The 22,660-nt window shown below is 34.8% G+C and overlaps 1 protein-coding gene across 3 annotated transcripts in view; it reads right to left on the reverse strand.

Moving 5' to 3' along the window:
- Window positions 1-6,824: 6,824 nt before the first annotated feature.
- The window catches only part of LOC121408678 (titin-like), a 45,100-nt gene continuing 29,264 nt past the window's right edge, over window positions 6,825-22,660 (reverse strand). Inside the window, exons 9-16 of one of the 3 annotated variants that reach the window (XM_041600222.1) lie at window positions 22,064-22,239; window positions 20,571-20,683; window positions 18,283-18,566; window positions 16,732-17,466; window positions 12,999-13,179; window positions 10,995-11,108; window positions 9,024-9,087; window positions 6,825-7,706 (exon numbers count right to left, since the gene is read on the reverse strand). In XM_041600222.1, the coding sequence (XP_041456156.1) occupies window position 7,706; window positions 9,024-9,087; window positions 10,995-11,108; window positions 12,999-13,179; window positions 16,732-17,466; window positions 18,283-18,566; window positions 20,571-20,683; window positions 22,064-22,239 (1,668 nt within the window). In that variant the 3' untranslated portion in view covers window positions 6,825-7,705. Of the gene's footprint in view, window positions 7,707-9,023; window positions 9,088-9,588; window positions 9,696-10,994; window positions 11,109-12,998; window positions 13,180-16,731; window positions 17,467-18,282; window positions 18,567-20,570; window positions 20,684-22,063; window positions 22,240-22,660 lie in introns of those variants that run through there. The other 2 variants (XM_041600223.1, XM_041600224.1) reach the window with 2 other exon arrangements.

The raw sequence follows: 22,660 nt of genomic DNA on the forward strand, positions 1-22,660 counted from the left end.
CAATTTTCATTCGCTTAGTAACATAGCACCCCCCCCCCCCCGCCCATCCCATGGAAGTAAGTCCCCAACCTGAACCACTATGCTAGACTGTAAGAAAGATCCAAATGTAGATTGGTTGCATCATCAATATTATGACAGAGTGAAAACCTTTCCCTCTCATGGGCCTTACTGGAATGCAGGGAGTAGATTTAACATGATTATGTAACTTCCTGAAAATAATAATTTTACCATATTGGTCAAAGGCTGTGAAGAGACCTAACTGCTAGTGGCAAAAATTATGATTCATCAAATCTTTACATTTTCTCCCATTGTGATCTAGAAATACTTTGTCTCCTTCAGATATGGTGCAACAAAGCTCAGTAATTTTTCACTGTTCAGACATGAAACAAATCAACTAATGGCATGTATGATGTAATCATGTATTATTTGCTCCTAGTCCCAAAAAGTGTACTACCATGGGCAGTGATGTTTCGTTTTACCGGTAAATAAAATGTAAATTCCGTTTGGTTCTTATGCTTTTCATGTAAAATTTATGGGATTCACCTTTGCACAAAACGGAATTCAGGTTTTTACTTTGTACATTTTCAGTGACAAAACATAATTTTCATTTTTAGATCAAATTGAAACGGAATTACAGATTTGTAGAAACGGAAAAGAATGGCCTTTTTTAAAATCACCGTCTCTAGACTACAGTTGCAAAGAAACATTCATGACATAATGTAATATGATGTCATCATGTCATTGTCAGTAGATAAAGCATGAATTGCCTTTCATGCTGAAAAAAAATCCAGATATTTTGTTAGTGAATGAGTCAATTGTATTTAATGAACAGATACTTGCTGTTACATGCATCATCACAAATATATATTTTATGGAACTTCCAGTAACTTGTGAAGACATTCATTATATCATTCGTTAAACTCACAAGAAAAATCTGCTGCGACAGATAGGAGTCTCGGAAAACAAGAAAAAGATGGCTGGGCAATGAGAAAGGTATGATTGTCTTTGAGAGTCAGAGAGAGAGAGAGATAGGAAGAGAAGAGAATGTGGGTGAAAAAGAAAAATTAAAAATGTGGGTGTAAAAAAGTATCGAAGGGCTGCTCAGTAGAAAGATATACAAATCGTTTTTTAATATTGAATGTGCATTAAGATTTTATCCCATAGAATTTACCACAATGGCAAATTTAGCATATGTGTAACTCTTTAATGAACAAGGTCTCAAAACCACAATAAGAATGACATTGAAACAAGAATTACATACATACAGAAGAATTACAAGGACACCAGTTAAATACACTTTACAGTTATAAAATTTATTATTTTTTTGAAAGTGCACAATTTGAAGCATATTTCAAAAAACCATTATTTTTTTCTTATAAAAGATGATGTGACAATACTTCTTTTCAACACGTAAGAAATGAAGGCCACGCCTGGATCCGATAAGGTAGTTAAACAGACTACATGTATCACTCTACTACCATGGAGATGCATATACAATTATGTCTTTAACATGATATCACTTACTACAGTATATGAATTACACATATTCATGAGAGGTAATACGATAGAGGCAACGATTTTATATGATCATCCCCTTCACGATGCGATGAAAGTAAGAAATATGCACTATCAAAGGTAAATGTGACAGGAATTGTTTTTTGCTCTGTGGGCCATTCAGAAACTCGTGACGATAATGACCCTTGTTGATAAAACTTGTAATCGGTAACTAGAAATCTAGAACAAATTTTCCCACTACCAATGAAATGGTGCAATTTCAGTAACTTTTCGAATAGAACTGATAAAAAATCTTTAATTAACAAAGCAAAGCTGATAAAAGATTGAATAATTTTCTGGGAATGTTACTCGGTCCTTAGTCTTGAGCAGAAACAATATACATGTATCATTTTTCCCATCACACATAATTTCAATATTTAGAAAATCTGAAAGATTACCCTCCAATTATCAAATTGGTAGAGGTGTCTTATTACAAGCAATAAGGGTGCCCTTCGCTTGCACCCCCTATTGGCCAATAACTAGCGAGTAAATATTTATGGCAACACCTGTGCACTTTTCCATTCTTGACCTACATGTATCGTAACCTCTACAGTCTTCTTGTGCAATGTGCAACAATTAAATTACATAATACTAATATGACTCATAAAACACATTACACTACATCAAAACTGCATAACACATGATCTTGCTTGCTACATGTAAATACGGCAACTTCATTGAAAATCACTATTAATGCTTTCAATCAAATGGTTATTTCATTCCACCTTCACAATTATGATCTTAAGTAAGACATGAGGTACTGTAAATTGAGAAAGAATGATTCAGCGTGCTGAAATACACAAAGCTATTATATAAAGAAAAAAATAATAGGAGTTGGAATGGCATCATAGGAATGATAAAGAAAGAAATATGCATCAAGATATTTGGATTTCGGAATGAAAAGAAAATAGTTTACTCATGTCAACATAATTTACCATCATATTCATTTGGATCACGGATATCCTTATAAACACATTCCTTCACTACATGTATAATTAGGACAAGGAAAAGTGTGAAATCACACAAAGGACATGAAATGTAAAAACAAATAACAGAAAGCTAATATACCGTGTGCGTAAAAAAAAAAACTTGACACCTCACAAATCCCCAATTTAAGGAAAAAAATGTCATGAATGCATAATTTTATATGACTAAAAAGAGTATCTTCTCAGAAATTATTTAATACCAAATTTCTGTGGAATGTCTTCAAGCTTGGATAATCAATAGGTATTATTTGCAGTGATGTAGATTTTGATTTGTGCCTAAGTAAGGCATGACTATAATTTTATATGACTAAAAAGAGTATCTTCTCAAAAATTATTGAATACCAAATTTCTGTGGAATGTCTTCATGCTTGGATAATCAATAGGTATTATTTGCAGTGATGTAGATTTTGATTTGTGCCAAAGTAAAGGCATGACTATAATGAATAATTCCAAATGCCAATGATGTCGTAATCGTACATGAGTTTAGTAACCATATTTGCAAATCCATTTTCGATCAAATAAACTTGAGAATTGATACTAAAAAGTGTTTATAAACAACTATAATGTAAATTATTGAAAAAGTGATTTGAAATTCATTTTAATACAAACCTTCTAGGATTATGACATTGACATCTGCATTCATTGCACTCATGCCTTACTTTGGCGCAAATCAAAATTTACATCACTGTAAAGAATACCTCTTGATCATCCAAGTACTAGCACATACTACATAATTGTGGTAACAATTATTTGGCAAAAGATACTCTCTCCAGCCACACATAATGATTTGGAGTTCATGACATATTTCCCCCTTAAATTTTTTTTCTTGCACTGTACAGACCTAATGAAGAGGCCCTTTCATAAAAAGTATTTGTTATTGTAGGTGTGTCAATTTCATAGTTATTAGAAGTGATCAAAATAATGACTCCGCAAGGCTACATGCCACATACATCTCTCACATAATCATTTTTAACACAAATACTTGATTACTTTTGGATAACCCAGCAATAATTATTTCATAAATTTATATAATCTCCAATAAAGTTCTACAATAATTGTTCAGAAGCATCTACTTATAAAGCATATATATGTATATAGAACTATGGGTTACAATAAAATATACACAAATCATAAAACTAAAGAAGAGAAGCATCTATAGAGATCGGACACATTAGAATCACACACAGAGCAAAAATATACAGACAATGAGGAGAATGTTGAGAGAATTATACAACCTGAAATTTACAATATATAGAGCTATTTGTAATCAACTGTATAAGATGTATAAGAGGAATGTTTCAATGATACCAAATGGAAATATTCTTTTTGTGGAGAAATATTTTTGAGGAAATTAATGTAAAATTGATAGAGATTGAGAATTCTAGCTTCTTTTTTTTGGGGGGGGGGGGAATATACACAGAATCTGTTAAAGCAATGCAAGAAAATAACACATTATACACTACAAATCGGACCTTTCTTTTTTAAACTCTTCTTCATTACTTTCCTCTTTCTTTCTTTTTCTTTTACTGCTTGAAAACTAGGAGGGGAAGTTGCCAACTCACTGCCCGTCCCTGTAACGCTAACCCTGCCTACATGTACCTGTACTCTACTTATATTTACTTCAGACTCATGGTAAATCGGTTAATACGGATAAACACAAAGAGATGCTTTCCCTTTAAAATCTGAATAAACGAAGCATATGGGGAAAATAAAAACAGCAAAAAATTACCACAGGGTTACGAACAGTACATGTACATCAACTTAAATGGGGGGGATCTATATTTAATGTAAGATTAAGTAATGTCATTAGCAATGTTCATAAGAAGCTGGTTTTCATTTTCACTTTGTTTTTAAACTTTTGTGCTTTTCAGACTTGCAGAGAAGTAAGTTTATAAGTTATAATGTCCAATTTTATATTTGGCAAAAGAAGCTGCTGAAAACTGCTTATCTAAAAAACAGCCAATGGAGTAAATTAGAGAGTCAAAAGGGGCCTAAGCTTTCGATCCTAGCAGAATCTTCTTCGGAGGCAAAATGACCAATTTTATATTTATGTAAAACTGCCTGAATGCAATCAGCAAAACTGTTCCAATCACTTATTACAAAATGATTGGTATGCAGTTGCTGCTTTCAAATACTTTTTTTGAATTGGAATCAAATTAATGTAAAGGATATTCACATGGTTAATGCACAATGCAAATGCCCTTTTAGAAAAAAAGAAAAGAAATGCCACTGAAAGTAACAACTTAAATTTGTTACTTTTTTAACAATAATGGATGAATAAAAAGACTCCATTGTTTAAATAGATGGAATACTTCCAAAAATATTTTTTTTAATGTAGAGACACAATGACATGAATTTCTAAATATTGCCTAAGGCACTGACATTCAAGTACATGTAGAAGATGAACATACCGAGACATCTCCCACATATCTTTAATACAAGGACTTCCATCAACACATTTCCATGTATTTACATGAAGGCACATGACATTTAGGACACAGATGATAATACTAATATCCGTTGTTCCATTACTTAAAAAAAACATAAGTGACCATGCAGAGTTGAGAAAAAAGACGAGCAAGTTTACAAGAAAAACAGAGTAAAATCACAGATACAATTGAGCTGTTCTTGGGAATTTACTTTGATCCAGTGTTCATGTTATTTTTGCCAACAATATTTTCAAAATAATGGCATTCAGTTGTGCATGGTCTGAGAAACATGACCAATGTTCCATTTAAATGCTAATAAGATGTAATCAACTGAGATATAATTTCTCATGTCACTACTAATCTCATTCCCCCCCCCCCCCCCCCCCCCCCCCGAAGACACTGAAGTTCTGATGTTTTTTTTAATACACTCAGTATACTACATGTAGATGATACATTTTTTTCTACACACCATGTAATATTCAGATATAAACTGGCAGTAATTCATTTAGTGCTGTGTGTCTACATGAACACGTGGGGCCATGCTTCTGGCAAAGTTTGCAATTTATCAAAGTAATAAGTAAATTTGACAATTTAAGAAAAGTGACAAATGAGAGAACAGGTATAACAAGAAAAATGCAAACAGTGTTGCTACCAATCAATGATGAAAAGAAGTGACATACCAAACAATTTGTAATTTAAAAAATATGAAAATTGATTTATGGTGTTCAGCCCCTTATCTTGAATATAAGGCAGTGGTATTTTTCTTAAAAGTGCTTTTCAATTTCCTTTCAATATCGTAAAAAGACAGCTCAGTTTTCCGTAGGTCAATGGCAGGAGTTTTTACATTTGATTTGAGGAAAAAAAAACACTGGCAGCAGAGTGAAGAAATGGCAAATACACCCAAAACACAATAAATGAAGAATATTAAAACAGTTAATACAACAACCTAATACAGAAAAATGCTATATTTGGACCTGACAATCTGACTCTCCCTAAAAGAAAGAAAAAAAAATTAAATGTAATGTGATCAGGGGTCCTATATCATAGGGGCATGGTCCTGTCCAGTATGGAAAATGTTACAATACAAAAGGTGTAATACCCATTATTCAGAAAATTGACATCAGAAATATAATACCTCAACATATTTTTGTTTTGTCTTTCTTCACTTCTTGCATTGCAACATGAAGAAAAGAATTGAATTTCGTATAGATATCCGTCCGTCAGATTGGACATTAAATGGAGGCCCCATGTAAAAGAGAGTCACCACCTTTGCATGTTAAGAACCCACTGCACTATTCATATAGTAGGGGGAGACCCCGATGTAGTAGTAGTCCACCTGCACCCCCCCATCAGTTATATTGGGAGAGACCTGCGGGTCAGTGTCATTGTTCACTTTTCGCCTCCCAGGCACAGGTGACACCAAGAAGATAATCATCTTTACAAATTTGAACAGGCAAAATTCATTTTTTTTCAACTGGAGATGGACTTCTACTACAAGTAAATGGCTTGATGCATAATATATCTATACACATTTTGTACATTTCTGACCCTGACCTAATCCCTGGAGGACCATGAGAAGAATTCCAATATAATCTCTAGCACAATATACACAATAATACAAGGTCATACAGTGACATGTACAAGGTTAAAGGGATACCTCCTGCACCCCTGGATATCCTCTGTCGGCAATGCATTGTTTATGCAACCATTTCTCTGTGATACATCACAGGAATTGTAGAGCTCAGAACTAAACCGGTTCACTAGTGAAGTCCAGAATTCAATTGCCTTTGTACAGGCATCATCTGGTTGACTACTGAACAATCCCCCTAGTCTTTGTTCAACGACCATCTGGTACCAGTAGGCAACGAGTTATCCATTGTAGGTGATACCCAAGGAATAATCACATCAAGCTGTCAACATGTATCCTGCATAATCACAAAATGCTCATTTTTCCCAGAGCAAAATAAACACTGAAAGCTACACACCAACACAAGCCTTATGATTTTCTGCCAAACCACACTGCATTCCCACATAAGGGTAACAAAAAATAATAATACTCGGTAATCTGGTTGCATTTCACATTGACCCTTGATAACACAGTGTACGAGCACATTAAGATATCAATGGTGCAATTTGTCTATATTCTCAAGGTTTCATCATTTTCCTGTTGATTTACAGTAATCATACTAACTTAATCATAAATATTTTTCTGATAAATTGTTATATGAACTGTTTTGGTCCCTCCAATATTTCTTATGATAATAGTTTCTCTTTTAATGACATATACATAAAGAAGCTGTCCATAAGATGTGAGGAATAAATAAAGGAATGAATCAATAGAAATTTAATTAACAAAGCTAGGTTAACAGCGCAGTTTTCGGTTCCCATATCATTTCTTTCATTACAACTGGGATGGGTGTTCATCAATCTTAAAATACTATTAATTCAAATCAATTTCATTTCCTTAAAATTGATTGCAACTCCTTGAAATCTTTGTCTTTCAAATGGAACTCTTGAAGCAGCTCACTGCAATCAACAGCAACAATGATTATAAAGATATATTCTAAGAGCGATGAATAATTTCCCTTGACCACACACCCCCACCTTGCACTTGGATCATGCCACACTCAGACTTTGCTACATTAACTGGATCAAACCATTATTCCTGCGTGGGGATACTTCCGCTTCTTGTGTAAGACATGAATCCATGTAGCTTTGTACTAATCCTTGTCTCGCTCTGTCAACAGGAAGAGGGAAAGAGATGGGAATTATTAAAGATGGAAGAGTGAAAAGTAACATGGGAATTTGTTATTCTTTTCTCATGGTTTATTGTATTTTAGTACACAAGTCAAACAAATCAAATTCTTTTGAATTGAATTGTGAGGCACAAGGTCACCCACTTCTTTTTCTAATAGGGGAAAAAATGAAATGAGACAGGAAATTTTGGCCCTAAAATACTTGATATGGTCAATTTTTAAAAGTAAACATGTACGGTGTATTTCAATAATTTCTTATCTTTTGCTAGTTGCTTAACAGTGCCCAATAGCTTACCATCACAGATTTGATATTACAGTACACATATTTTTTTTTTTTGATGATGCACAGAAGGCCTTTTCTATGATACAACATATTTGTCTTAAAGACCAAGACAGGACCAAAAGTGAAATTGACAAATCATCTACTGATCGCAAGTTTATGAACTACGTAATTATTAAATAACTATCTAACACAGAAATGCAAGCTCTATGCATTTTCACCGCTTACCAGTTGAACATTTTGCTTAAGAATTGCTCCAATTATTGGGCTTTGAAAAGAAAAAGAAAACTTTCTTGTGTTTCTCACAGGCCTCAAAACCTGTGACATCATGTTGTGTTAGAAGCGTTGTTATTTCATAGGTTTGTACACAGAAAACTTGGTGGGTTTCCCGTTTTTCAGATTACGCATTTCATATTCTTCACCTATATCACATAGATGTATAATAAGTATCTTTTCCTACAAGGGTGAATTGATGAAATCTACAGCTTTTGACTACTTTTTGCTATTTCATTTCTGGCTTATTTGGCGCAGGGTTCCAATTGTATTTGCACTCAGATTATGTGTACAACTTTTCTTGACATAGCAATTTCGGCCCAATAAAACCAAACAAACAAATCACAAAAATCTAGTGAAGAGTTGTAAGTTTCCATCCATTTGAGCACTGAATAATTTTCAGTGCCATATTCTTCTGCAAATTGAAAAAAAGTAATTGAATTCATAATCTGAAAAGCAGAAAACTCATCCAGTTTTGTGTACAAACCAAGATAATCACAACCTCTTCTAACCCAACAGGACGTTACAGGTCTAGAGGCTGGTGAAAGCACAATAAAGCCATCTAGACATGTCAAAACCCATGAATTTGAGGGGTTTTTTTTCTTTTAATAAGCAAAATACTCAGTTATCAAGTGGTGTATATGCATAAAGCTTACATTGCTGTACTATGTAGCTGATATATTTCCCATTTCTCAACTTTTCTTTTAGCTCCAGTCTGGGTCTTTAAATAAAGAGTTTTTTATACCATTTAGAGAGCTCAGGAACTGGCTGCTGATTTACACCATCAATAGGAGTCTTGATCCCTGGACCTAACGAGGGAGGTTATGTGGTGCAGATGGTTGGGGATAAGGGTGAATGGCGGCGGAGGTGGGTGAGAGGTGCATAGGAGGGGGTGTGGTCCGTGAATGAGGGTAACAGAAAGCAGATTAGGGGTGCAAGGAACGGGTGTGGTCAGAAACAGATGTGTGGTATTAAACAGAAAATTATTTTGCAAACAGATGGAATGAATGACGTCATGATGGAAGATGTAGTATTAATGACAGTAATGTGACATAGGTCAGGAATCATCAACACAAATAAAGATGGATTAGTAGTGCACGTTTTGTGTTGGAAATGATAATGAACATACAAAAACATAGCATGAGAAATGAGAATAAGTACATGTACAAAGTATGAATGATGTAAACAATAATTAAGGTTTCGTAAATAAATGATTTCCAAATCAAAAGATTCATAAATATGTAAAAACATAAACAAATACATAAAAGCACAAATAAACAATGAAATGAATATGAAAAAAAAACAAACAATGATGGTTGTTGGGTGCACAGAGGGATGGTTGTGAAGGGAAAGGAGGAAAAGTTTGAAAAGAGCAAAGGTAATTAGCTTTCACAGGATGCGCAGAATCATTTAGTTTCTTCAACCGATAGAAACAATCAAGAAGAGAAGACAAGTTGGAGATTAAAAAAGAAACAGGAGAAAATCATTCACATTATGTTATTTACGAGTCTACTTATATAAATAAGACAACACTTGGTTTTCTGAATCACAAGTAGTTACCACTCCATGTATATCTAACATAGCTATATTCTTTTCAGTATCCTAACAAAACTATCAGTAATCAAAAGATAAACACCTCACTACTAAATTAAGTCATCAATGGTGTTTTCTATATGACTTGATGAAGCTGCTTTTTAGAAAAGTTGAGATGCTTCTATATGCCAATTTTTCAGTCCATAACTTGGAGCAAAATGCTTTTTCAACAACACATGGGAAAAATCAAGTTATTAGGAGAAAGGTATGCAAGTGACATAAGACTAGAAAAGAGTGAAATGCAAGTGTTGCAGAGCTACCAACCTTTTAAAAGAAAAAGTAATAATCCAGAAGCTCAAAAGTCATAATTCTGAGATAATTTCATAAATTCTGCACGGTATTTTGAATTTCTTAGAAGAGGTAATATAAATATATAGAACAGATGCAGAATGCGCATAAATTGCAAGTTTTGCCAACTTGCCAACTCTACAGGATGGTTGTCAGGAATATTGATCCAGAGTGCTGCATAACTTTTGTGAAGCACTAGCTTGTCTAGTCAGGCAAGTAAATGTTGCCACTGCGCAATGTATCACTGTGTATTAAATGTGTACATACCTACTCTACCACAAAAGCATAATAATTACGGTCAATGGCACGATCGCGTAATTTAACATGAAAATCATAAAAATTATGACCTTTTTTTAATGGTTGGTAGCTCTGGTATTGCCTTCGATAACCCAGAGTGCAGCATTAGATGTGCAACCTATGACTCCCAATAGACTATCAGTGTGCCTTAAACATTAAGATAGGTTGAGAATTGAAAGTACCCCCCCCTCAAACCGCTTACATCACACCATTGTGGGATACCTTATTCACATAGTGCAACTTTTCAGCATGAAAGGGTCTGTTTTCTTGAATGGTTGGGTTATGTGATTACACAGCCCAACATGTAGTTTATTTGCCTGAAGATACTTGCGAAGCATCAGATCAACAGACGTGACTATTCATACATGTAGATTTTAATAAGGGGCACATTTTCTTCAACAATAAAGAGCTATTGGGTGCACAGACAAGGAGAGCAACAATTTGAGTGGAAATTGAATTTATTGGCTTTCTCAGAAACGTTGGGCTGGGGTGCATTGGGGGTAGATTAAGCGATGGCGGGGATGGGAGAAATAATTACCTGCATCCTTGGTTGCGAGATGTTTGGCCAGACGAGCGTTCCTCTTTTCAAGTTCTTGTTTCCATGTTGGAGTGCCTGTTTTATGACCTACTGGCACGCTGATGGTTGGAACATCTGTATTATATCAACCAAATGAAAAGTCAATAACAAACAGTGGAAGAGAAATACCTTAATGTTCACAAATTGACATAATGATATATTAGGAAATGAATTAATCAATCAACCCCTCTATGAAATGGATTATGTTTATTCATAGATCATACAAAAGCTATTTATTACAGATATTAATTGCAACATTTACTCTAAAAAAGTAATGATGTACAATCATAGTATATGGAGCCTCCCACAGAAAAGAAAACCAGGATTCACAGGTCTTTTTCATTCAAACTAATATCAATTAAATATTTCAGTCACATTACAAAAATTGGGTTTTTCCTATATATTTTGATACCCACTTTGAGACACACATGCATTCATGAGCAATAAGAGTTTGGAATTTTGATATCAAACTCAGGTTGTGCAGGAAACAAGATTGGATAATGATAGGACGATTATGCTTATTCGACATTAGGTCATTAGCATTTCTTTTGTATTCTTTGTTAGATTTCTACCACTGACCTATAAAGGAGAGTGTATTACGACTCACACTTTAGTTTCTGCGCAAATGGTTTCTGATATGCCAAAATATTTATTGTTTGTAATTCTGCTATGCACGAACACTTTGCTTTGTTTTTTGTCTAAAATTAAAGAAGAGATTTCACTCTTACCAGACATGCCTAATTTATAATGAATACATATTTAATAATTGTGAAATTTATCTCTGAAAACGGGTTTCCTTTTTTGTGGGATGCACTGTATAATAATTAAAGAATAGAACCACTGACCACAGGCCAAGGTAACTCAGAGACACATAACAATGGTACACAAGTGGTAGTATGATTGCCTCATGATTTAGACATCGTGGACTCCATCCCAAACAGATGAATCCCAAATAACTTTTACACATGGGACATTTTCCTTCTTCCAAAACTGCAGGGCCCACTGGAAGATTAGTTAATAACTGAGGTGTTGGGGAAGGCGGGGTAAGTTGAGCATAGGGGCAAGTTGAGCCACCAGCCCCAGGCCAATAATGAATGAGTCAGACGTGGTGGTGTCATGTATTGATGACCCATAGCATAACCCTAACCCCACCACATTGTTTTCCACTTTGAAACAAAAAGTAGTTTTTAGAGGGAAAAGTATGAATTTCAGCCAAAAAAGTAAAAAAGAGTGTGAAATAGATAAGTACTTTATTCACACACACGCCTTTAAATATAGTAAAGACATGATAACAACATTGTTAGTCCAGGTATGGATCTTCATTCTTGTCATAGTCTTTTATATGATAGATGCATAATAAATGTGTGGATACAAAATTATCGCACTAAGTTCGGACTGGGGTAAGTTGAGCCAAACAGCATGGGGCAAGTTGAGCCATGATAATTCTTATGGTAATGTATCTTAAAAGCAAACAAACCATAAAAATCGATTGAAATGCAGGCTGAAAGGAGCAAATTTACATGACTGCTCTTTTCCTTTTAAAGGATGTTAGTATTATAGAGAATTAGCAAGTGAAAAGACTTTAAACAAAAAATTGACATGCTGGTTCTCCCTTATTCATTTTGTACATAGTTTTTGTGGCTCAACTTACCCCCAGACGGTGGCACAACTTACCCCATATATGGGGCAAGTTGAGCCATTTGACATCGTTTTTTTCAAAGGTCACGATGATTTTCAGTGTGGGGGTAGAAAGTTATATGTAGGTGAAAAACTTTCCCAAGAATCAAATTTAAAGGCAAGGTACTTATTTCTACAATAGTACTATTCATATCAATTCTAACATGCAAAATGCAAAAAGTGTCACAACTTACCCCACCTTCCCCTCCTGATCCTGTGTACATTCATGGAAGAATTTGTTATCAATGTTAATAATCTTTTGATATATATTTTTTTCAACTTTATTACCTGCTGCTATTGTGTGTCTCTTGAGAACCTTCTCTGATTTCTGTGACTCTACAGTCCCCTTTTCTTCGCTGTCTAGAGAGGGCATCCTAGGATACAGTTTCCTCTTTTCTACCAGGTCTTTCTTCCATTGTGGAGTGTTGTTGTTAGTGGTCTCTATTGTTTCTTTGGGTGACCTCAAGGGCTGCAAAGGGGCAAAGATTAAATGTCACAATAAGAACAATGCACTTTTCTATACTCATACATGAATGAGACATGTTGTCGTATAATGAATTTTGTAAATTCTAAATTAGCCTTAATCATACAACTCATTCACACTACATCCCCCAAAGAAAAAAAAAACAAATAACTCAAGAATAAACATTTCAAAATGTGTAAACAAATATTCATATCTATGTTTCAAATAAATTATTTACTTAGTTAATTACTGTAAAGAAGAATTTATTTTTTGAGTACAAACCAGTTGAGATACTTAATTTTCCTGAACATCTTAGACACATCTTACTGAATTCGTTGGCAAAATAACCTGAACTGTGCTGATCCTATCTTTGCGTACTTATTGTGCTGTATAAAATGTGCACTGTTTAATATTCCACTAGGAAGTTCCATCAGTTTTTTTTAATTGTCTTTTCATATCTATCTTTGAATATTATGTTCTTGAATTCAGAGCAATGCAACAGTTTAAATTTCATATTACATATATCTAACAAATCAGAAAGGACCAAATTCAATCAAACAAATACAATAATGATATGAAAGATTGAGAAACAGAATAAAACTCACATAAAAAAAAATCAGATCTTTACCACAACAATGAAATGCAAACTATATACTGAGCATCACAGGAAACATCAAAAATATTATATAGCAGTACTGTGCATTGGTAAATACAACTGACTTCAAATCAAATAAAAGCAAAAATTTCTGCAATGATTTGCAATAGCTTCAAAGCAATGTTTAGCTTTTGATTTTCAACCCAATGTAATTTCATTGTACAAAATAACAGAACATTTGGAAAGCAAACTATCACTTGATTTTGAGCAAAAGAAAAACTATCAAGAACAACATGAAACTACTTAACACAACTTTAATCTTGCATAAGCTAATGAAAATGTTGATGGCATACAGTCTGTATCATACAATGAATGAAGTTGTTGATACATTACTAGCTAGCATTGCTTCATTTGCTCTACAGTTCTGGATATATTATCCAAAAGTGCAAGCTTATTCAACATTTAGAAAATGAAAGTGACAAAAATAACAGCTTTTGTTGTAAACCAACTTCACTACCATTTTTTTTGCGCAAGACAACAGTGCATATGAAAGCAAAATGCAAATTGAAGAGATGATAAAACTTTACCAGAAGATGGAGACAAAATGATAAGATACCAAATGCCCAGTGCAGAACAAAGAAAATGAATAGTAAATGGGGGAAAAGAAAAGAGTAATTTACTATAACATACATGTAGGTGCACTATTTCAACAGACATGTGATTATGCAATTTATATCATGAAAAACAACAGAACTTCATCTTGAGGGAGTGTGATGATATTGATGTGCGATCCACAGAACATTAAATACCAGGAAAATAACCAACAAGAGTATAAAAAGACATACCCCATGTTACACAACACATGATGTGCAGAAGTTTGACAAACTTGTGGATGACCAAGAAAAAGGCGAGGGGAAATGTATAGGCATTCACTTGAAAATCCACACACTTGAAATGGTGATATCCAAGATTTGGCACACAAAAGAATGTCAAATGAGTCAAAGAAAACAAGTTTTAGAGGGAGTAAAAGTATGTCCACAGATACTGTACGATTGACATATAAAGCTGGTGGCAAGGTACATGACTAATGTAAAAAGCATTAATAGTATTGAAACCTACTTTGAGCTGTATAAACATCAACGTGCAAAGAGGATTTACAGACGAATGGACAACAAATGGACCGAGGAGGCAAAACAGGCACACCAGGTTTTTTAAAAGGAAAAGTGGAAAGTTTCTCAGGCAAAAGAGCAAGGTTTATTACAAATTAAGAGAATTGAAAATGGCATGCATTACATGTTGTGATCAGAATAGAGTGTGGAGGTGATGATGTCACTATTTTTTACAGCACAGTGGCCAAACAAGTAATCCTTGCACAAGACATGTAGTAGTGCATTAGCACTGATTGTTAGTAACCCATCTGAGACACTGTGTTTTTTTGTTTTTTTTTAACGGTCCAGGCCGAGTTACAACGGGTATAAATGACTGTGACATCACATTTCTACACTCTATTCTTCATTATCCTCATCGTAAAAACTAAGAATTAGAAGGGAGAATGCATGCAAAATGCAAAAAAAAAAAATCTCACATGCAAACAGCGGTAAATTGAAGAGGGGCATGAGGGGGTGCCACTTTTAGGGGTAAAAAAAGGCAAATCAGCAAATTATTTCAAATATACATGTTTTTAACTGTAAAGCACAGACAGTAGCAAATCAAATAAAAAATATTTGCTGGATCTGCTTTTATTACATGTAATACAGTGCAATATCCCTGCAAATTGTGGGTGAGTGAAGCAAGTGAGTAATCAGAAAAAAAAGTAAATTTCAATAATTCTGTCATAAATCTGCTATGTAAATAGAAAGATATAAAAAAAATACAATGCAATTATTTTAAAAATACAAGATTAATGAAAATTTATTCAGGGTTCTCTAGCACCCGCCACCCAACACTCCCATTAACAGATTCCAGTGAACATGAACAACAAAAGACAATATGTATCACCAAATCCAGCGATTGCTCCACCATCCCCATGTTGAGGGGGGGGAGGAGGAGGATTTTTGCCCATGCCCCAAGCATCAACTTCCCCAAATAGACCACTGCATGCAAATGAGGTAAATATATACAGATGACTGTGATACCATTATGCTTATGACTGTTGGGAAGGGAAAGATGTCACTAGAAAACATGATGGAGATAGAGAGAGAGAGAGAGAGTAATATTATGGACAGAAAGAAAGTGCTATATAAGTTTGCAGACAGGATTATTGCAACTGAAGATCAACTTGGAAGATAGGATAGGGCACAGCAAATAGGCTGAAGACACATGAAGAAATGTAATGAATGATGTAATGGCAGAGTTTAACATACATAACTATTTAGACACACAATGAGAGAGAGAGCGAGAGGCAGTGGAGGAGATGTGAGGGAACACGAGGAGTTGGAAGACAGAGAAAGAAGAGGGAGGAACAGATAGAGAGTGAGTGAAAGAGGGGAGAAGACAAGGATTGGACATAATCATAAAATCAAGAAGGCAAAGATTTCGACAGACAGACTAGCACAGTAGCACAAGCAACCAATACAGTGCAAAGACATGCAAGTCTGGAGGCAAAAAAGGGATGAAGTGACACTCACTCCTTTGACAATTACTCCAGTATTTATTTCCCCAAGACAAGAATTGGGGTTTTCGATTCAAAAATATTATTGAGGATAATGATCAGAAGCTAGTGTAAGGTCTGAAGGTAAGTTTTACATTTGGTAAAATTTTGCAGATTTGTTGATATTCCTAAGGAGCAATTGTCACCAGAGCACATGTCATAGAATCAATCCATAAAGGTAGACCGATCACAAGGAAACAGAGAGTTTCCACAACAGCAAGGTGGTATGGAAAAAGAATGACAGAGGGGTCAAGGTGCAAAGGGAGATAGAAGAACCATAGAACACCGTGCCAAGGTATAGTCAGAGACTCACAACAATGCTGCCTCCGGACATCTTTCGCTTCTGCATCCTCTCCCGTGCTTCCCGCTTCCACTTGGGCATGCTTGAGTCATCACTGTTCTTATCCTCAGTCTTGGTCTCGATAGTCACCTTCTTTTGTTCTATTTTCTTGGTACTTTCCACCTTGCTATCGGAATTCGTCACAATGGTGACCTTCTTCTCTGGCGTTTTCTCCTCTTTTAGCTCTTCTTTCTTAGAGTCTGTTTTCAGAGCAGATTTCACTGGGCTTGTACCTTCCTTTTCAATTTTTGGTTTATCTGTTTTTGGTTTTGGAATGATGACAGCAGGTTTCTTGACATTTTTCTCATCTTTCTTCCTTTCTACATTTACCCCTCCCTTCCTATTTTCCTCCTCATCCTGCTTTTCTTTCACAGTATCTTTACTGTTGCCATTCATTGTAACTATGGTTTCGTTATGCTCTTTGGGTTTTAATGGTTTGCTTTCTTCTGTCTCAGAATTTTCATCCTTGGTTAAAATAATAATTTTCTTTTCTTCAGTTTTTGCTACTTTCACCTCTTCCTCTTTTTCCTCCTCCTTTTCCTCTTCTTTTTCTTTCTCCCTCTCTTCTTCTTCTGGTTTCATCTCGACATCTTTTCCATGGCAGTCGTCCTTCTCCTCGCTATCCTCCAGCCTTTGCTTCGGAGTTTCTTCTGTTGTCACCTCTTGCATCACTTCCATCTTTTCCTCATCTGATGTAGAATCCATACTCTGAAACACACAAACAACAATACTAAATCTAAATAGTAATGCAATGATCATCAGATACACCCATTATAATAATAATAATCCGCTTTTTTATATAGCGCTTAATACATCGGAACGACCTGTCTAAGCGCTTTACAGATATATTATTACCCGGTCATCGGATTCAATCAGTCATTCCCGCACACAATGTGTGCACATCCTGAGCCCTGATAATACCTCTGTATTGTGCTTCACAAAACCCAAGGTGAGGTGAACTGGGATTTTCCAAGAATTTATTCTTTGATATGCAGAGCGAGTAATATCTACCTACTCTCCTAAAGCCAATGTAATACTGCTGAATTACTGCAAGAACACTTGGAGACTTCTGATAAACTATTGCAGTGTTAGGCTACGTGATTGTCATAGCTGATGCTACTACTACCATCATCATTGTTGTTTCTGATGCATATTTAAAAACTCATTATGTGGAAGTTTGAACATTCATCAACTCAGAACGATATCTTTAAGAATGATTTCAAGTGTCAAAGTGCAGACCAACATGCGCCTCAGACAAAACATTCTTTTGAAAACAAAGTCACCTTATATTTGTTTTTTTCACCCACTCAGCAACGTTTATTTTTACCCTTCATTGGAAACAATAAATCATAACTATTCACATGATTAGTAACTAAGCTTTGTGTTACAGGAAAATGGTGTTGTTTTTAATGTGAAGCAAAAGAAACAGAAGTGGAAATCTGAGTGACACTAAACATGGAAAATTAGCCAAAAGATAATTGCTAGAGTTTAGGTCTGTAAATTACACAGGAAAATGATGCAAACCTGAGAAAGTTTGATTTTCTTGGAGTCCATCTCGTCCCTCCCTTCATCTTCTCTCTTAAGCACTGAGCTCTTGTCTGAACTAGGCTTCTGTGTTGGCTTGGCAGAGACCTTATCTGTGCTAACCTCATTGGATGGTTTTGGAGAGCCCTTATCCACGATCTCATCTTGTTTTGCAGCAAGGCCTGGTTTTCTGGCAATGGGGGGCTTTGCTGGAGTTTTAGCAGGTGGAGTTTTGGTAGGTGACTTTGGCAGGTTTTGAGACTTGACTGGTGACTTGTTCACATCTACAAAGTGAGATAGAAAGATGAAGGATTAAAGGGAAACCTCTGTTACAAGAAAAGTATTTAAAAAAATAATTTTGAGCTTTAAAAATCATTTCTTACATAGATCAATATACTTTAGTCTCCTTGAAAAAAAAGAGGAAATTGCTTGGACAAATTGGTTGCATGACAAAAAAAATATCAAAATAAAATAGAGTCATTTTAGTAAAAATGAGTAAGTGTTGCACCTGTCAAGTATGTTTTCATGGATATACCCTAAAAATAAAGAGGCATAAACAAGCATTGACAAAAAAAATGCAATAAAAGAATGTGAATTTAGTAAAAAAAAAAATAATAAAATACAAAATATATAACGCTTGGTTTCTAGGAGCAATTGTTGCACAAGCAAATATCACCTCACCACGCTTGTGAATGTATGTAGGTAAAATAGACCTCACAATGAACGGAAGTAAACAGGGTCAACATTTCTGAACTACAACTTTAAGAAACCTACCTAATATCACTGAGATTCCCATAACAGGATATAACCATTAATGAACCAAACAATTGACAGTAATTAATAATGAAGAGAACGAAAGGGCTCTTTATATCCATAATGCGATACTTCCTCAGACACTAAATGTGATTAGGAATCCTAGGATTTGAGAGGGCTGCATTCATACATGATTAAGATAGACTATGTAGACTGGGAACACTCATAAACAGCCTGTATTAAACCTGGTTGAGTTCTCAATTAGCAATGTCCATAATTTTCACATGGCAATCACTCAGTTTCCATAGAAATTGGATAAAAAGGGTTTTCATTCTGTTATCCTATCTCCCTTTCATTCACTATTGCAATATAACTATTGTTTGGTGGATTATCCACATCGGAGACCAAACATGATGAACAGTTTGAGTTACATTAGGTAAATTTGCTCTATATTTTCTATATAAATTTGCTTTATTATTTCTTACAAAATATATTAAGTGTACATAAGATTACTTAATTTTCTTCATGATGGGAAACAGTGAGCTTAATTTTTGCAATTTCATCATATTTTTATTCACTTTATATGAAACAAAAAAGTCATACATTAAAATTCAAGAAAATAATATCAATATGGACTGTTTGTCTTTCATAGCATAATCATGAGGCAATGAAATAGGAAATTGAAGAGAGAAAAATGATAGGGAAGCAATTTCATTTATTCCAATATACAGTACATTAGAAAAATTTACTCCTTTCCAAATGTTCTCTCTCAATGTTTTCTCTTAACAATTTGAATGCATCCACAAAATTGCATGTTTTTTGTAATTCCCTCAGCGAGCTCATTCACACTTACAGATTTGTGCCAAAAATAATACTGTATAATTGAATACAGAGGGCTGCACAATATCAATTCATCTGAACATGCCACGAAACCCTACCATAGGATCATGTTTCAAATCGTAATAGTTTGAGGCTTATTGAAGGCTCCTGTCTTCACTATACAAGGAAGTACATTTAAAGTATCACTGTCAATAAGAATGGTTAGTTTAGATAAAAAAGGTGTGAATAAAATAAAATCCAAATCACCTTGTATTAATTTCACCCATGAGCATGAATCAATTGCAATATAATATTCATTTTCGACAAGTAAAGAAGCTGTTTGCAATTTATACATGACTTTAAAAAAAAAACATATTTTGTGCCAAATGAATAAAACAATATGTGCAACACAGTTTGTTTGCATTTCCTAATACCCTAATAAAGTTTAGACAACTACTGTTCACAATCACATCAAGAATTTCAATCTCAGAAGATTAAATAACAACTATAGCTGAAGGGAATTAAGTTTTGGCACTGATTTTTGCAGACAAATGTTATAAGCTCCTGAAAATCTTTGCATCTGATTACACAGTCGGTGAACATCACATGGAAATTTTTATTTACAACCGAAGACCATGTTCTATTCATTTGCAAAGTCCTGTGTAACTTTATGAACAGCTTTGTGAAACATGCCCCAGGGGACAATCGAGACTCACTGCTTGGCGGTGAGGGTGCTGGCGGTTTCTTCTTCTTCATTAATTCTTGCTTCCATGGAGGTACATTTGGTGTTGACGTTTCTCCTTCTTGCTTGGGTGTACTAGATGAAGACCTACGAATCAAAATCATGAAAACCAAATTACAAAATTTTATTAATTCTTATTTTATTACTTGTAGATAACATAAATGAGTATGCCTAAAATACATTAAATTGATCTCTATAGACTTTATCTACTTTTCATTTGATCTCATCATCTTAAATGGTATAAATCTATTTTATCGATGACCAGTTGTCTACTAACCATTTGGACAATTTCCACTTAGCCCAGTTACTGTCTTGTCTTATATCCACTTAATCCAACAGTAAACTTTTGATTCGTCTATTGCCAATCTGTCTATCAACATTTCATCTAACAGATATTTGATCCAATAATCACTTGGTCTAATCACCAATTCATCTATACCATTTCGTCTCATAAGCAGTTGGTCTAAAACCTATTTTCTTTTAATTAATTTTGCCCAATTAACACTTATTCTAATTAGACCGAATAGTATATGGACTAAATGGCTATTGGATCTACTGGTTATTAGACGAAATGGCAATTAGACCATGTGGATAGTAGACGAACTAAGTGTGTACCAAATGACAGTAGATGAATTGGTAATTGGACGAATTGGCAGCTGACCAGGTGGAAATAAACTGATCTTACGTTTATTTTATAGGGTTGGATTGACCGTTTATGAAAAAAAAATTATTTGAGAAAGTGAGAAAAAGTCAGTTGACGAAGTGGAAATTTGACCATCAGGGCATTAGACAGCAAGACCACGTGATGATTGGACCAAACAACAAAAGGACCAATTCTGATAGATGCCAAAGTGGCCATGACGTTATCAGATGATCTAAGAATTAGAACATCAATAGTAGACTCAGTGGATATAAGCTCAAAGTGATATTTAACAGGATCACATATAATTAATCATCTATGCATGACCTATATAATCACAGAGAACATTCACATTCATTCAGAGAATCCTTGGGATTACACATCCACAACCTGACATTATTCTAGACTAGAACCTCCATTATTCAATCTTCTTCTTAACTTTTCTCACTGAACAATAAATACTAATAATATGCAACATTTATATAGTGCTTTATACAAATGTTTCTAAGGGCTGCATACTATTACCTGGCTTTAGCACGGCTACCCTGATTGGGCGCTCAAGCTTTTAAAAAATTCCTTCCTACCAGGTACCCCTTTACTACACCTGGGTGAAGAGTGGCAAATGCAGATAAATGCCTTGCCAAAGGACGCGACTGCTGCGGTGGGATTTGAACCCAGGACCTTGTAGTTGTAGTTCAAAGTCTGGAGACTTATCCACTGAGCCACAACACCTCTATATGTCGGACAACAAATAAATTTATCATTTTCACACTCTAACCAATGAATTCAATGAATAGACTAGTTATACGATAAAGAATTAGACTTACGGAATGGGAGGCAGTTTCTTTGTTTTGCTGTTTGCCATCCAGGATGGTGTTTTGGGTGTGGTCTCCGAGGATGTCGTCTTAGGATGGAGAATATCTGAGTTGGGTTTCTCTTCCTCTTTCGACGTTTCCTTCACTTCAGGCTTTGGTTTGGACTTCAGTTCCTTTAACCACGCAGGCTACAAATACCAAACATGTATATCAAATGATTATCTGAATAAGCACTACAGGATAGCCCAATCTCACATCCTATGACATTTTATGATATTTTATCACACTTTTATATTATCAAGCAAGATAAAAACAAATATCCAATGTCCTTGCGGAAATATCATAGTATACATCCTTAACAAAAGTTATACATATTTCAATGTCGATTGGAAATATCAATGCATTACCTTCTTTATTACTGGAAATATATAAACTAAATTGAATTGAAAACAGTCAATTTATCCTGAACCATTTTTATCTAGAACAACCTACAAATCTGTTATCGGATGAGGGGAAGTTTAGAACCTCCAGTTGGTTCCACAATACTTTTAACCTACAGGTAGTATAGGGATCTACATGTAGCATTTCCCTGCACTTAACAGTTTTATC

The sequence above is a fragment of the Lytechinus variegatus genome, chromosome 2, assembly GCF_018143015.1.
Source record: "Lytechinus variegatus isolate NC3 chromosome 2, Lvar_3.0, whole genome shotgun sequence".
Lineage (NCBI taxonomy): Eukaryota > Metazoa > Echinodermata > Echinoidea > Temnopleuroida > Toxopneustidae > Lytechinus > Lytechinus variegatus.